Consider the following 17848-nt stretch of genomic DNA (forward strand, 5'->3'; position numbering starts at 1 on the left):
GTTGCTGGTTCAATTCCTGGTCAGGGCACATGCCCAGGTTGTACACTTGATCCCTAGTAGGGGGCTTGCAGAGGAGGCAGCTGATCAATGTTCCCCTCTCACATCGATGTTTTTCTTTCTTTCTCTCCCTTCCTCTCTGTAAAAAATCAATATTTTTAAAAAAATAAACCACGTATTTCATTACTATAAGTGCTCTTCACTATGTGTCAGAGGAAAGTAGTCTCATTAAATTTAAATTGTGAATGACTCATAGCCCTAAACTCACTAAGAACTATCACAGTTTTAAAAGAGGATTATTATTATGCCAGTAGTATCTAGTTTAGGCACTGGAGAGGTGAAAATGATATTGGTAATATTAATAGGTAACATTTATTTAATATTTTCTATGTGCTAGGCACTCTTCTAGAAAGCTCTGTCCCTGGTAGTTATATCTCATTTACCCTTCACAAGCATGTAAAAGAAAGGCATCATTATTTTGTCCATCATTTTACAGATGAAAGGACTGAAGCACAGAGAGGGTTAAGTAATTGCCCCAAAGTCACTTAACTAGCAAGTAGAAGAGCCACAATTCCAAAGCAAGGAGTCTGACTCCAGAGTCAAGTCTGAACATAGGATAAGATACTCTGGGGTCAGGCCTCTGGGGTGAAAGTCACCACCTTGAAAGTAGGCCAGGACGGTGTAGAAATCTGACCTCCTGAGGCCCGACTCCCTGAAATACACTTTTTACTGTTCTCTCCCTTCTAAATTTTTGAATTTAAGAGATTTTGTAAAACATTAAGTTACTTTTTAATTTTCATTTTGTAACTATATCTTTATTGCTTTCAGAGAGAGGAAGGGAGAGAGAGAAAAACATCAATGACGAGAGAGTCCTTGATCGGCTGCCTCTTGCACATCCCCTACCAGGGATTGAGCCTGAAATGTGGGTGTGCCCAGACCAGGAATTGAACTGTGATCTCCTGAATCATAGGTTGATGCTCAACCGCTGAGCCATGCCAGACAGGCTTAAGTTACTTTTTTATCCCCATAGTGACTTCTGATAACAAGTACAGTAGGAGGTGTATACACAGGGGAATGAAAAAGGTGTAACAGGCTCTTGAATGTGGGGGTCATTTATAGTACATCAGCATTTTAGCTTCTAGTAAATAAGTTAAATGTTTTTATAGTGAATATTTTAATGTTTAAATGAAAAATTTGAGTAAATTTAATTTTGATTTGTTACAATTGTTTCTAGTCTATAAAACATGCTCTTTTGTTTGTTTTTGTTTTTCATTCATTATCAAATTTTCCTACTTCTTTTCTGCAGCTGTATATGTATGGCATCTCTAAACATTGCATAAAAATTAACAGCAAAAATGCAGAGTCTTTTCAGTTTCACACTCAGGATTATTTTGGTAAGGAAAGTTCAATGGCTGGAAAGGGAACACAGTTGGCTGACGGTGGATGGCTCATACCCTCCAATGATGGGAAGGCTGGAAAAGAAGAATTTTATAGGTATTCTGTGCAAAAAGAGATTTGTGTCAACTTTTATATATTCTGTCATCCCTCTTCCTCAAAAGCTCCTCTTTTTTTCTCTTTCCTTATCTCTCTTGAACTTAAAAATTTAGCTAGGAGTAAAATTTTTTACATGGAATCATTTTAAATGCATTGTGGTTCAATTGACATTCTATTGAAATCTTTTTGAAAGGGAATTATGGTTTGTCTTAAGATTTAATGAATTGGTTTTCTTAAATTGGGATATTTTTCTTATGCATTTACAAAATAAAGACAGATAAGAAAAGTTAAATTTGAATTGGCCTTATCATAGACCCCCACACATGTATAGTTATGTCATACATATTCTCTTTCATTGTGTATGTCAATAAATATGAAATACAAATACTAAAAATTAAACATAATACTTAAATATAAGTAATGCCAAAAATTAGTAAACACCACTGCCTAAAACAATTTAGAAACTATATAGTCTCTTATGATTCTGTTTATATAAACATAAAGTTTTTGCTCTAAGAGATGTATTACCTCATGCCAGTGGCAAGAGATGGAAAACCTTTCTGTAGTGCCCTTGTTTTTTTAAATTTTTTAACCCTCACCTGAGGATATGTTTATTGATTTTAGAGAGAGAGGATGGAAGAGAGAGAGAGAGAGAACATTGATTGGCTGCCTTCTGTACGTGCCCCAACCAGGGATTGAACCCTCAACCTAGGTATGTGCCCTGACCGGGAATCACACTCACAGCCTTTTGGTGCATGGGACGATGCTCCAATCAACTGAGCCATACCTGCCACGGCCCCTTATTTTTTAATATCTCTGTAAATCTTTACAAAATTTATAGTTTTGAGCAAGCGATAAAACATTTTTCCTTAAACTTTTTTTATGTATTTTGTTACAAAATTGGAATGTTTCGTTATGTTGTTATGTTTTATTATTATGTTGTTATGTTATTTTAAAACAGGAATGTTATTTACATCTTTCACTTGTCTCACATAACAAATAATCTGCTATTAATTCTAGTTGGAAAAGTATGGTAAACAGTTGTATTATTTTGTTGTATAAAGTAGACTGCATTGTGTACAGGTTAAGAATGATGACCCTGTTGCCCGGCCGTTGGCTGAGTTTGTTGGAGCATCGTTCTGTACACCAGAAGGTTATTTGATTCCCTGTCAGAGCACATACCTGGGTTGCGGGTTTGATTCCCATTCCTGGCACGTACGGGAGGCAACCTATCAGTGTTTCTCTCTTGCATCAATGTTCCCCTCTCTCTCTCTCTCTCTCTCTCTCTCAGATCAATAAACACATACCCACGGGTGAGGATTTAAAAAAAAAAAAAAAAGAGTGATGACCCTATAATCAGGTGGACATGGTTCATAATGTTTAAGAGTTGTCTTTTGGATCATTCAACAAATATTTATTGAGCACCTACCATGTGCCAGATACTATTCCAACTCTTAGGAATAACAAAATAAAAATATCTCTGCCTTAAAAGTAAAGGAGTCTAGAGTGTGGGAAAAAAATTTAAAAAATAATAAGTTGTGTAATATATTAGGAGGTAATAAATACTATGACAATGAAGCTGGAAAGGGGAGTTAGGGAGAGTTGGATGGGGAGAAGTGCAGTTTTTTAAATAAAGTAATTGTCAGAAGGCTTCACTGGGTCTCTGATATTCAATCAGTGACCTAAAGGATGTCAAGGGAGTGTAGGGACGGTATCCCCGGCTTATCTGAGGAACAGGAGGAAGTTTAGTGTAACTGGAGTAGACTGGATAGCAGGAGTTGTGGTAGATGAGGTAGGACCTTACAGACCTTTGTAAGAATATTGGCTTTTACTCTCAGTAATCGTTTTCACTTAGAATGTTTAAAGCAGAAGGTGACATCATCTGGCTTACTTTTGAAAGAATGACTGGCTACTTGTTAGGATCAGATTATAGGGAGGGGCAAGGGTAGAAGCAGAGAGACCGTTTAGGAAGCTATTGAGGTAATGCAGGTGAAAAATAATTGCCCTGGCCAAGGAGGTGTAGTCGAGTTGGTGAAAAGCAGTTGGATTCTGGGTATATTTTGAAGGTGGCACTTTGAGCATTTGCTCAAGGATTGGCTGAGGAATATGAGAGAAAAAGGAGAGTGAGGATGGCTCCAAAGATTTTGGCAGCACATGGAAGGATAGTTACCATGTACAGAAAATTGAGAAGACTAAGGATAGAACGGAAATTGAGAGTTCAGTTTGGGACATTTGAAGTTCAGGATAGAAGTAGACATGCAGGTGGAGATGTTGAGTAGGCAGTTAGAATTCATAGATAAAGTATAGGCCAAAGAAATCAATTTGAGAGTTGTCAGGATATAGATGGAATATGAAACCATGAAAAGAGACTGAGAAAGAGCAATCTCAAGTTAGAAAAAAATGCCAAAGAGTGTGATGTGTTGCAAACCAAGTGAAAGTTGGAGCTTCGGGGAATAGAGTAGCTATGTCAGTGCTACTAATATGTAATGTAAGATGGGGACTGAGGATTGATGGCTGGGTTTAGCAACATGGAGGTCATCACTAATCTTAATAAAATAATTCAGTAGTTTGGTGGAGCAAAAGCCTGATCAGAATGCCATAAAAACGCAGTGAAAGAAGAGGAATTGAAGAGAGAATGTAGTCATTCTTTCAGGCATTGCCAAAAAGAGAAGCAGAGAAAAAGGCAGTATCTAGAGAAGGAAGTAGGATCAGAGGGTGTTAGTTTTGTTGTGTTTGTTTGTTTTAAGGTAGAAAAACTATTTTTTATGCTGCTGGAAATCATCCAGTAGAGGGGGATAAAATTGATGATGCAGGGGAGAGAAAAGGCATTTTCTAGGTCAGTATCCTTGACGAGGCAAGAAAGGTTGGGAGCTTGTGTACCAAAGGCAGGAGAAGACAAAGTAAAGGGTACAGATGCTGGTGGGTTGGTATATGTGAGGGTGGAAGCTTATGGAAGTTCTCTTTTGATTATTTCTGCTTCCTTAGTACTAAGAGTGAGAATGGGAAAGGAAGAGGAGTTTGAGATTTGAGCAGAGGGGGTAGCATCAGGACTAAAGAAGGAAGTTCCTATGTGATTTCTAAAAACAGTCTCCTTAATAAGAAAAGTAATCTCAAATACAATTATTTTAAATTAAGGATTTCATTTTCCAGGTGAAATAATTGTATTGACTAATACATTAAGTGAACTTTTATTAGTATATTTTAATATTTATCAAATAATTTTCTAAAATTATGTTGCTTATTGCTTATGCTTTAACTCATAAAAATTTATTGAATGTCCTTGTATAGTATAGATTTTTGCAAAGAATAGTAATGGTTACTGAATCTAATATTATCTTATGTTTTTTTACTATATTATTATATAATATAGGGGGTTTTTTTACTATATTATTCTACCTTCTTTGTTCAGGGCTCTGTGTGACACCCCAGGTGTGGATCCAAAGCTTATTTCTCGAGGTTGGGTCTATAATCACTATAGATGGATTATATGGAAACTTGCATCTATGGAATTTGCCTTTCCTAAGAAATTTGCTAATAGATGCCTAACCCCGGAAAGGGTGCTTCTTCAACTGAAATACAGGCAAGTGTAAAGCATTACATTATGTAATCATATCCTGGGTATGGTTCAGACTTCTATGCAGTCTGTGACTTCACGTCATAGAGGAACACAAGCCAGCTGATGGTGATAGTTTTCCATCCCACACTGTTATTCACTTGTATGGAGTAATTAGTTCTCCTGTCATCCCCCAGGTCCCAATTAAGAGAAATCATACATTTATACACCTCTTGCTTCCCCCTTCCCTCACCATCTCCTTAACTTCTTGGAATAGGAATTACCAATTTGATCCACTTTTTGGGGATTGCTAAAAAAGTGGTTTTAATATTTAATTCATATTTAACAGCAAAAAATTTAATATATTGCTAACTACCAATTTTTTTTTTTTTTTTTTTGGTTCTATTCCCGATCAAGACACATGACTGGGTTGCGGGCTTGATCCCCAGCAGGAGAGATGCAGGAGACAGCCAGTCAGTGACTCTCATCACTCATTTTGTTGTTGTTTTAATGTAGAATTCATCACTTTTTTTATGTTTCTTTATATTTATTGTTGAAAATATTACAGATGTCCCCTTTTTACCCTCATTGATCCCCTCCACCCCATATCTACCCCACCCTCAGGCCTTCCCCAGACCAATTTCTGTGTCCATAGGTTATCCTTATAAACATATAAGTTCTTTGATTAATCTATCCCCATCCACTCCCCTTTCCCCACCTTCCTTCTGAGATCCATCAGTCTGTTCCATGTTTCTATCTCTATGGATCCATTTTGTTCATCAGTTTATTTTGTTATTACATTCCACAGATAAGTGAGATCATGGGGTACTCGTCTTTCTCAGACTGACTTATTTCACTTAGCATAATACTCTCCAGTTCCCTCCATGCTGTGCCAAAGGATAAAAGATCCTTCTTTTTTACAGCTGCATAGTATTCCATGGTGTAAGTGTCCCACAGCTTTTTTATTACCCACTTATCTACTGATGGGCACTTGGGCTGTTTCCAGATCTTAGCTATTATAAATTGTGCTGCTATGAACATAGGGGTGCATAAGTTCTTTCTGATTAGTGTTTCAAGGTTCTTAGGATATATTCCTAGAAGTGAGATCATTGGGTCAAATGGCAGGTCAGTTTTTAATTTTTTGAGAAAATTTCATACTGCTTTCCATAATGGCTGCACGAGTCTGCATTCCCACCAGCAATGTACTAGGGTCCCATTTTCTCCACACCCTCACCAGCACTTGTTGTTCGTTGATTTGTTGATGGTAGGCATTCTGACAGGTGTGAAATGATAACCTCATTGTGGTTTTAATTTGCACCTCTGATGATTAGTGACTTTGAGCATTTTTTCATGTCTTTTGACCATCTGTATGTCCTTTTGGAAAAGTGTCTATTTAGGTTCTTTGCTCATTTATAATTGGATTGTTTGTCTTCCTTTTGTTAAGTTGTATGAGTGCCTTATATATTTTGGATATTAACTCTTTTATCAGATCTGTCATTGGCAAATATGTTCTCCCATACAAGGGGCTTCCTTTTCCTTCTGTTGATGGTTTCTTTTGCTGTGCAGAGGGTTTTTATTTTGATGCAGACGCATTTGTTTATCTTCTCCTTTGTTTCTCTTGCCTTAGGAGATGTATTGGCAAATATACTGCTACAAGAGATGTCTGAATTTTGCTGCCTATGTTTTCCTGTAGGATTTTTATGGTTTCATGTCTTACATTTAAGTCTTTTATCCATTTTGAGTTTATTTTTGTGTATGGTGTAAGTTGGTAGTCTAGTTTCATTTTTTTACATGTACCTGTCCAATTTTCCCAGCACAGTTTATTGAAGAGACTGTCTTTACTGTATGTTCTTGACTCCTTTGTCAAATATTAATTGACTATAGTGGTGTGGGTCAATTTCTGGGTTCTCTGTTCTGTTCCACTGATCTGTATGTCTGTTCTTGTGCCAGTACCAGGCTGTTTTGATTACAGTGGCTTTGTCGTATAGTTTGGTATCTGATATTGTGATCCCTCCAACTTTGTTCTTTCTCAAGATTGCTGTGTCTATTCAGGGTCTTTTTTGGTTCCATATAAGTTTTCGAAGTGTTTGTTCTAGATCTGTGAAATGTGCTGTTGGTATTTTGATAGGGATTGCATTGAATTTATAGATTGCATTGGATAGGATGGACATTTTAATGATGTTAATTCTTCCAATCCATGAACATGATATATTTTCCCATTTGTTTATATCTTCCTCTATTTCTTTTTTCAGTGTCCTGTAGTTTTCCGAGGAAAGGTCTTTTACAGCTTTGGTTATGTTTATTCCTAGGTATCTTATTTTTTCAGTTTCAATGGTAAATGGTATTATTTTTTTAGTTTCTCTTTCTGAGAGTTCTTTATTGTTGTATAAAAATGCCATCAATTTCTGGGTGTTGATTTTGTATCCTGCTACCTTGCTGAATTCATTGATTAAATCTAGTAGTTTTTTTGGTAGAGTCTTTAGGAATTTCCATGTACAGTATCATGTCATCTGCAAATAATGACAGTTTTGTTTCTTCTTTTCCAATTTGGATGCCTTTTATGTTTTCTTCTTGTCTGATTGCTGTGCCTAGGACTTCCAGTACCATGTTGAATAAGAGTGGTGAAAGTGGACACCCCTGTCTTATTCCTGTTCTTAGGGGAAATGGTTTTAGTTTTTGCCCACTGAGTATGATGTTGGCTGTAGGTTTGTCATATATGGCCTTTATTATGTTGAGGTATGATCCTTCTATTCCCACTTTGCTGAGAGTTTTTATCAAAAACGGGTGTTAGATTTTATCAAATGCTTTTTCTGCATCTATTGATATGATCATGTGATTTTTGACTTTCAATATGTTTATGTGATGTATCACGTTTATTGATTTGCAAATATTGTACCAGCCTTGCATCCCTGGAATAAATCCCACTTGGTCATGGTGTATGATCTTTTTAATATATTGCTGGATCTGATTTGCTAATATTTTGTTGAGGATTTTAGCATCTATGTTCATCAGGTTTATTGGCCTGTCATTTTTTCTTTTTAGTGTCTTTATTTGGTTTTGGAATTAGGCTAATGCTGGCCTTGTGAAAAGAGCTTGGAAGTGTTCCTTACTCTTGGAGTTTTTTAAATACTTTGAGGAGGGTAGGTGTTAATTCTTCTTTTTATGTTTGATAAAACTCTCCTGTCAAGCCATCTGGGCCAGGGCTTTTGCGTGCTGAGAGCCCTTTGATTACTGCTTCAACTTTATCAGCAGTTATCAGCCTATTCAGGTTTTCTGACTCTTCCTGGTTGAGTTTTGGAAGTTTGTCCATTTGGAAGTTTGAGTTCTAGGAATTTGTCCATTTCATCCAGGTTTTCTAGCTTGGTGGCAATAGTATTTTGTTACAGTCCTTTGTATTTCTCTTGGGTCATTTGTTATTTCACCTCTTTCATTTCTGATCCTGTTAATTTGTGTCCTCTATGTTTCTTAATGAGAGTGGCTAAAGGTTCATCCATCTTGTTTATATTTTCAAAGAACCAGCTCTTGGTTTCATTGATCTTTGTATTGTTTATTTAGCCTCTATATCGTTTATTTCTCATCTGATCTTTATTATTTCCTTCCTTCCAGTTACTCTGGGCTTTTCTTGTTCTCTAAATTTTTAAGTTGTAGGGTTAGAGAATCTACTTGAAGTTTTTCTTGTTTTTTGAGGTAGGCCTGTAGTGCTGTGAACTTCACTCTGAAGACTGCTTTCTCTGTGTCCCATAGATTTTGGGTTGTTGTGTATTCATTTTCATTAGTTTCCAGGAAGTTTTTATTTCTTCCTGGTAACCCATTCATTGTTTACTAACGTGCTATTTACCCTCCATGTGTTTGAACATTTCAAAGTGTTTTTACTGTTGTTGATTTATAGTTTCATGCCATTTTGATCCAAGAAGATGCTTGATATGATTTCAGTCTTTTTGAACTTGTAGAGACGTGTTTTGTGTCCTAACATGTGATCTAGCTTTGAAAATGTCCCATGTGCACTTGAGAAGAATGGATATTCTGCAGCTTTGGGGTGGAATGTTCTATAAATATTAATTAAATCCATCTGATCTAGTGTGTCATTTAGAGTCACTGTTTTTTTGTTGACTTTTTGTCTGGAAGACCTATCCAGTGAAGTCAGTGGGGTGTTAAAGTTCCCTAGTATGATTGTATTGCTGTCGATCTTTCCCTTAAAGTCTTCTAGAAGTTTTTTTAATAAATTTAGATGCTCCTATATTGGGTGCATATATATTTATCAGGGTTATATCCTCTTGTTGGATCAACCCCTTTAGTATTATATAATGACTTTTCTTGTCTCTCATTATGGTCTTCATTTTGAAGTCTATTTTGTCTGATGTGAGTATTGCTACCCAAGCTTTTTTTTCATTCCCATTTTCATGGAAAATTTTTTTTCATCCCTTCGCTCTCATCCTGTGTGAGTCTTTTGTTTTGACATGGATCTCTTTTAAACAACATATATTTGGGTCATGTTTTCTTATCTATTCAGCTACCCTATATCTTTTTATTGGGGCATTTAATCCATTTACATTTAAGGTGATTATTGAAAGATATTTACTGCCATTTTATTTCTTGATGCCTGTGTTTCTCATTCTTTCTGTTTCTACTTCTAATTACAGCAGATCCTTTAACATTTCCTATAATGCTGGTTTTGTGGCGATAAACTCCTGTAGCCTCCTTTTGTTTGAGAAGCTCTTTATTTCGCTATCTTGAATGATAATCTTGCTGGATAGAGTAGTCTTGGTTTCAAAACCTAGTTTTGCTTTACCTTGAATACTTCATGCCATTTCCTTCTGGCCTCTAGAGTTTCTGATGAGAAGTCAGATGACAGCCTTATGGGCACTCCTTTGTTGGTAACAGATTGGTTTTCTCTAGCTGCCTTTAAGATTATCTCTTTGTCTTGAATTCTTGGCATTTTAATGATAATATGTCTCGGTGTGAGTATCTTTGGATTCTTCTTACTTGGGACTCTCTGTGCCTCCTGAACTTGTGTGACTTTTTCCTTGTCCAGGTTAGGGAAGTTTTCCACCATTATTTCATCAGGTTCTCTAACCCTTGCTTACTTTCGACCTTCTCTGGCATTCCTATAATGTGGATATTGTTACGTTTCATGTTGTCCCACAGCTCCTTTAGACTGTCCTCCTGGTTTTTAGGTGTTTTTTAGTTTTGGGTCTCTGATTGATTTTTTTCTACCCTGTCTTCTAGTTCACTGATCCAATCCTCAGCTTCCTCTAATCTACTGTTTATTCCTTCCAATGTATTCCTTATTTCTACTATGTCATTCTTAATTTTCTTCAAAGTTTCCATATCTTTTTTCATGCTGTTGAGCATCCTTATAATCAGTATTCTGAACTGTATATCTGATAGATTGCTTATCTCCATTTCATTTAACTCTTTTTCTGGAGACTTTTCTGGTTCTTTCATTTGTGGCTTGTTTTTGGTCTCCCCATTTTGGCTATGTTTTTGGGTTTGTTTCTAAGTATTAGGTAGAGCTGCTAGGACTCTCGGTCTTTTTGGAGGGTCTCTGGTGCAGACCAATGTCAGACGCCTTTTATGACGGGCCCTGAGTACCCTGTTTGGAGCTATTCACAACCCTTGGCTTGAGGTCTCCTCTGCTGGGGCTGGGTGCATTTGGACAAGACCAAGAAGCATACCAAGTCTCCTTTTCTAAGGCCCTGGTCCCGAAGCAGATTAGGCAAAGACTCAGAGCACTCAGAGCACTCTGCCTGCAGGCTGGTTAATCTGATTCTCTTAACAAGCCTCAGGCTGTAGAAACTCCTCTGGATAGGGCTTTTTGCCTCCCCCTACCCTCAGGCAAAAGCGAAAAGTTTTCCACCAGAGAAAGATGTTCTCCATAGCCTGGGGGAATGACAGCACAGGAATCCAGAGGGGCATCCTCTGATCTCACCTTCCAGGGCCCACAACCCAGATTCTCCCCACACAGCTTCAGTCCACTCCGCCCCCCATCCACTGGAGCCCAGGGTGAGTGGCTGCACACGAAACTTTGTGTATTGGCTCTTTAAGAGAGTGCTTGCAGTTCCAGCCGCTTCTCCCTAGCAGACAGAAACCTGGCTACTTTTCATAACCAGATGCTATGTGGGCGCCCTTCTCAGTTCTGGTGCTCTTGGCTGGGGTTTTAGGCTCCAGAGTCCTCAGTAGGTACCCCCACAACTGAGATATTTCTCCGGACCTTCAGTTGCTGCCTGTGGGAGCACAGCCAGCCCTCTCTCATCTGCACTTCCTACCAGTCTCTTTGTGGTCTCCACTTTTTCTCCTTGGTTATGAGGGTGCTTTCCAGCTAGTCTTCAGTTGATTTTCAGGATGTTTTTTCCTATATCTTAGTTGTAAATTCAGATTGGTCCCGGGAGAGTGTCAGTGTAGTTTCCACTCAGTCTGCCACCATCCTCACCTGAGGATATTTTTTCTTTTGCTTTTTCAGAGAGAGTGGAAGGGGGAGAGAGAGAAAGAGAAACATTGATGTGAGAAAGACACGTTGATTGGTTGTCTCCCATACCTACCCAACGGGGGTCAGGGATCAAGCCTGCAAGCGAGGTGCGTGTCCTTGTCCGGAATTGAACTCCAGACCCTTTAGTCCGCTGGCCAACTCTCTAACCACTGAGCCAAACTGGCTAGGGCAGCTACCAAATTTTAAATTCTCTTCTGTCTCAGTATTTCTTCAATAAAGGTATTAAATTTTTATTTTCAATTATTTGTTGATTATTTTTACATGAAAATTGTACTCACAATTACTAAAATAACTCATTTTCTTTTTCTTTATTTTTTATTTATTATTATTTTTTAATCCTCACCCAAGGATATTTTATCCATTGCTTTTCAGAGAGAGTGGAAGGGAGGGAGGGGGAGAGAGAGAGAAAGAAGGGGGAGAGGGAGAGGAAGAGAGAGAGAGAGAGAGAGAGAGAGAAAGCAAAACTTCAATGTGAGAAAGGTAGATGGATTACCTCCCACAGTTGGCCCAAACGTGCCTGTGGATCGAGTCTGCAACCGAGGTATGTGCCCATGGCTGGAATCAAACCTGAGACCCTTCAGTCCACAGGCCGATTTTTTAACCACTGAGCAAAACCAGCTGGGACTTCTTTTTCTTTTTAGGTATGATATTGAAATTGATAGAAGTCAAAGATCTGCTATAAAAAAGATAATGGAAAGGGATGACACAGCTGCAAGAACACTTGTTCTCTGTGTTTCTGAAATACTTTCACCAAGCACAAGCCTACCTGAAACTTCTAGCAGTAAAACTAGTGGTGTGGATACCAGCAAAGCAGCCATTGTGGAACTGACAGACGGATGGTACGCTGTGAAGGCCCAGCTGGACCCTCCCCTCTCAGCTCTCATACAGAAAGGTAGACTTGCTGTTGGTCAGAAGATCATTACTCACGGAGCAGAACTGGTGGGCTCTCCTGATGCCTGTGCACCTCTTGAAGCCCCAGAATCTCTTATGCTAAAGGTAAGTTAAATTAGTGCACTTTCTTGATAAAAATCAGTCACTGATTCATTTGAACTGTAAAAAGGTTTTACATTTAGAATTTTAAGTATACTTATGCCTGTCAAGGATACTCTGTTTCTTGAAAATATACTCATAATCTCCGTGTAAGTGGTAGATTCCTCCCACACACTTCTCATAGCATATCCCCGTTAAGTGATGCATGACTGTATAAGGCTCCTGATCTCCCAAAAAAGCATTCACTGATGCAACCCTGCTGGACCCCCTATTCATGCCCCACAGAGGCAACCACTGCATATCCCTTTGGCTGTTCTTTTGATTATATGTCTTCTCTCCTTAAGTTTAGACATTTATTAGATTCTTGCTGCAAAAGAGGGGTGAAGTCTGTATTCAATGTTTACATTATAATGACTATGAAAAATATTTTTTGCAACTCAGCATATAAATATACTATGATTGCATTTCCTTTTTTTCACAGTTTACTGCTTTCCCTGGAGTTCCTGTCTTGCTTTTTTTGTTTTTGTTTTTCTTAATTTTCTGTGTCCTTACTACCAACTCATTCCTACACGGGAACTATGTAAAACTCATCTCAATGTGTTAAAATACCTTTATCAGTTCTATTTCTTTTTCTTGAAGATTCTTGCACCTCTCCATATTTCTACTTTATTCTGAAGTGGTTATTTTCTATATATGCTGCACAGGTATCCTCCTGGACAGTATTTTCACCTCTTTTTTGTCAGTAGCCCTATTTTCTGGATTTTATATTTTTCTAGATTTATTCTTTAGTTTTAAGGACACACAACCTCCGGAGGCTTCTTGAGAAATGGAGCATGCAGCTTTTTTGATCATATTGTAAGGTTGGTCAAATATAGAATTTGAGGTTGAAATAATTTCTTCAAAATTTTGAAGGTATTTCCTCTATTCTTGCTTCTAGTGTAGCTCCTGCTATGTTCAGTGCTATTCTTATTCCCAGTCCTTCACTATGAGATCTGTTTCCAAGACATTTTCAATATCATTTGTCTCCAGCATTCTGAAGTTTCATAATAATGTACTTTGGATCAGCCTTACTTTTTAATTATTGTGCTGGGTACACCGTGGCAGTCGATCTATAAACATGTCCTTCATTGAGTTCTGAGAAATTTTCTTGAAGTAGTTCTTTGATAATTTCTTCCCTCCTACTTTTCTCCCTTCGTTGTTGGTTTTTTTTTCTTTTAATCCTGATAGTATTTAGGCACTAGTTCCTGTCATTTTATTGTTTTTTCCTCCTAGCTTCCATTTTGTTGTCTCTCCCATCCCCCCAGTTTCTAGTTCTTAATTTTACCTTTTAATCCCTAAAGTGAATTTGTGCCTATTGGCATAATATTTAATTTTCAAGAGACTTTTATTATTCCCTAAATGTTTTTTTTCTTTTTTTATGACATCTGGTTCTTGTTTCATAGATTCAGTATCTTCTCATCTTTCTGAAACTTGATTTATTTTAGTTTTTTCTGCTCCTTGCATTTTTTTATTTCCTATGAGAACCTCTTTTCTTGTTTGGGTCTCAGGTTGGATACTTTCCTCAACTGGTGATTATTAGCTCTTCTTTCCTCTTCAAGAGAGGGGTGCCAGTGAGCTCTCTGTGAGGTGGGGCTTGTCAACTTGTAGAGTGGTAAGATGGGGATTTGATTTTTTTTTTTTAAATATTTATTGATTTCAGAGAGAGGAAGGGAGAGGGAGAGAGAGCTAGAAACATCAGTGATGAGACAGAGTCATTGCTTGGCTGCCTCCTGCATTCCTCTACCTAGGGATTGAACTCCGATCTCCTGGATCATAGGTCAGTGCTCAACTGCTGAGCCACACTGTCCAGGCAGGGATTTGATTTTTTTCATTAGGAGACCCTCAAATATCAGTGACTGTTCTGAGAGCTGAACTTAGTAAGGGTTTTCATTGCATTTCTGTTTTCAATATAGCATCTCATCTGCATTCTAGCTACTTCTGCCTGGTGATCTGGAGTCCAGGATATGTATGGTTCAGCCTTTCCAGAAAGTAAGCTCTCCTGTTCTTTTTGAACCCAGAGGAGGGAAGAACAATCACCTTGTTGCTCTGTATCTGAGGTCTTCATACAAAATTTTAACCATTCCTCCTGTTTTCAGCTCCTGCCTGCAGAGGAATCTGTTGCCTTCAGTTTCCTTAAATTATTTTGTTTCCGATTGGCTTCATAACAAGTTTGCTACATGAGTAATCTTGGCTAGGTTATGTAATTTCCCTTATACTTCAGTTTTGTCACCTGTAAAATGGAAATAAGTCTTAGGGTTGTTGTGAAGATTAAATGTTAATATATATAAAGCACTAACACTGTGTGTTGGCACCACAGTAAGTGCCCTATGAATGTTTGCTATTTTTGTTAACTGTAATTATTCTTGAGCCTCTTTGTTATTTACCATTTGTCCAACAAATTTTTACCTTCCAAAATTTTGGTAATTATCTACTGTCCTCTCCAGTTCTCTTTGTCCTTGTAGGGTTTTTGTTTAGGTAGCCTAGGTAAATAAGTATATATATATAATTTAATATGCTTTTATTGATTTCAGAGAGAGAAAGGGGGAGGGAGAAAGAGATAGAAACATCAATGATGAGAGCGTCATCATTGATCGGCTGCCTCCTGCAGGCCCCCTACAGAGGATCCAGCCCACAGCCCAGGCATGTGCCCTGACCGGGAATCAAACTTCAATCTCCTGGATCATAGGTCTATGCTCAACCACTGAGCCACTCCAGCCAGCAAATAAGTATATTTTAATCCATCATGTTTCAATTGAAGTTTGTTTTATTAATTTTCTAATACAGGCATACTTCAGAGATATTGCCAGTTCAGTTCCAGACCACCTTAATAAAGTAAATATCTCAGTAAAGCAAGTCACAAGAATATTTTGGTTTCCCAGTGCATATAAAAGCTGTGTTTACACTATACTGTAGTCCAGTGAGTTTCAATCTCTTTCATCTTATGGCACACATAAACTAATTACTAAAATTCTGCAGCACACCAAAAAAATAATTACATTTTTTGCTGATCTGACAGAAAAAAAATAGGTATAATTTTGATTTATTCGCACCAGACAGTTATTGTTGTGTTGGCTCTTTTCATTTTTTTTTTTTCTTCAATATAAGGGAAAAGAGGTCAGTGCCACTGACTAAAAGTCAGGTATTGCGTGTTTTAAAAATTCTTGCAGCACACTAGTGTGCCTCTTTGGGACTGTGGCACATGGTTGAAAATCACTGCTGTAGTCTGTTAAGTGTGCAATAACGTTATGTCTAAAAAACAATATACATATTAATTAACACTACTTTTATTGCTTACAAATGCTGACCATCATCTGAGCCTTCAACATGTCTTTCTTGCTGGTGGAGGGTCTTGCCTCGACATTGATGGCTGCTGACTGATCAAGTGGTGGTTGCTGAAGGTTGAGGTGGATGTGACAATTTCTTAAAATAGGACAGCAATAAAGTTTGCCACATGGATTGACTCTTCCTTTCACAAAAAATTTCTCAAAAGATTACAGATCATCATAACATATATAATAAAAATGAAAAGTTTGAAATACTGTGAGAATTACCAAAATGTGACAGAGACCCAAAGTGAGCAAATGCTGTTGGAAAAAAGGCCCCAATAGACTTGCTCGTTGCAGGGTTGCCACCAACCTTCAGTTTGTAAAATAAACAATATCTCTGAAGTGTAATAAAGCATAGTGCAATGAAACAAAGTATGCCTGTAGTCATATTTACATATCATTAAAACTTATAGCAGTATGAACAGTTTTTTTAAAAACAGCTCTTTTGACATATAATTCACACACAATGCAATTCACCCACTGAAAGTGACAATTCCGTGGCTTTAGTTTAGTCACAGAGTTGTGCAGCCATCACCACAATGTTTTAGAGCATGTTCATCACCAGCCTGCTCGTCTGTTGGCAGCACCCATTCTCAGTTTTCAAACACCCACAGTTCTTTCTCAGCCTAAAAAGAAGAAAGGAAAAAAAAGCCTCCTTTAACCCTGCTGTGCACTCTCTGGCCATTGTACAGTAGGTTTCCCACTTTCCATCACTAAATCTTTTTTTTTTTTTAATTTTTTAAACTTTAAATTATAGTTTACATTTAATATTGTATTAATGTCAGATGTACAGCACAGTGGTCAGACAGTCATACACTTCACATAGTGGTCCTCCCAATATTTCCAGCACCTACCTGGCACCGTACATAGTTATTATATTATTGACTGTATTCTCTATGCTGTACTTTACATCTCCATAACTATTTTATAACCACGAATTTATACCTCTTAATCCCTTCCCTTTTTTCACCCATTCCCCCAGCCTCCCTAATTGAGCGACCATCAGTTCTCTGTATCTAAGAGTCAGTTTCTTGAACAATTTTATTTAAGATACTATATTTTGAAAGTATTTTCGTACAGTTTTTCTGCGTATTCACTTTCTTATTTACCATCATGACACTTATTTAAAATTTATCTTTATGGTTGAAAGTATTACAGATATCCCTCCCCCCCCTGCCAAACCCCCCCATGGATCTCCACCCTGTATCCACCACCGAGGCCTTCTCCACACTATTCTCTGTGTCCAAGGGTTATGCATTTATGCATATAAGTTCTTTGATTGATCTCTCCCCACCCACTCACCAACCCCCATCTTCCCTCTGAGATATCTCAATCTGTTCCATGTTTTTATGTCTCTGGATCTATTTTGTTCATCAGTTTATTTTGTTCATTAGATTTCACATATAAATAAGATCATGTGATACTTGTCTTTCTCTGACTGGCTTATTTTGCTTAGGAAAATGCACTACAGGTCCATCCATGCGGTCCCAAAGGGTAAGGGATCCTTTTTTATAGCTGCATAGTATTCCAAGGTGTAAATGTACCAGCTCTTTTTTATCCACTCATCTGCTGGTGGACACGGGCTATTTCCAGATCTTAACTATTGTAAATGGCACTGCTATGAACATAGGGGTGCATAAATTCTTTCTGATTGGTGCTTCTGACTTCTTAGGATATATCCCTAGAAGTGGGATCACTGGGTCAAATGGCAGTTCCATTTTTAATTTTTTTAAGGAAACTCAACGCTGTTTTCCATAGTGGCTGCACCAGTCTGCATTCCCACCAGCAGTGTACTAGGTTCCCTTTTCTCCACATCCTCACCAGCACTTGTTTGTTGATTTGTTGATAGTAGCCATTCTGACAGGTGTGAGGTGATATCTCATTGTTGTTTTAATTTGCATTTCTCTGATGATTAGTGACTTTGAGCATTTTTTCATGTCTTTTGACCATCTGTATGTACTT

The 17848-nt window shown here is 37.7% G+C and overlaps 1 protein-coding gene across 1 annotated transcript in view; it reads left to right on the top strand.

The window, feature by feature from the left end:
• BRCA2 (BRCA2 DNA repair associated) overlaps positions 1–17848 on the top strand; it is an 81030-nt gene that overhangs the window by 31761 nt on the left and 31421 nt on the right. Inside the window, exons 16-18 of the mRNA XM_081129392.1 lie at positions 1304–1491; positions 4901–5071; positions 12173–12527. Of these exons, the coding sequence (XP_080985518.1) occupies positions 1304–1491; positions 4901–5071; positions 12173–12527 (714 nt within the window). The remainder of the gene's footprint in view (positions 1–1303; positions 1492–4900; positions 5072–12172; positions 12528–17848) is intronic.

Source organism: Miniopterus schreibersii (assembly GCF_964146895.1).
Source record: "Miniopterus schreibersii genome assembly, chromosome: 2".
NCBI lineage: Eukaryota > Metazoa > Chordata > Mammalia > Chiroptera > Miniopteridae > Miniopterus > Miniopterus schreibersii.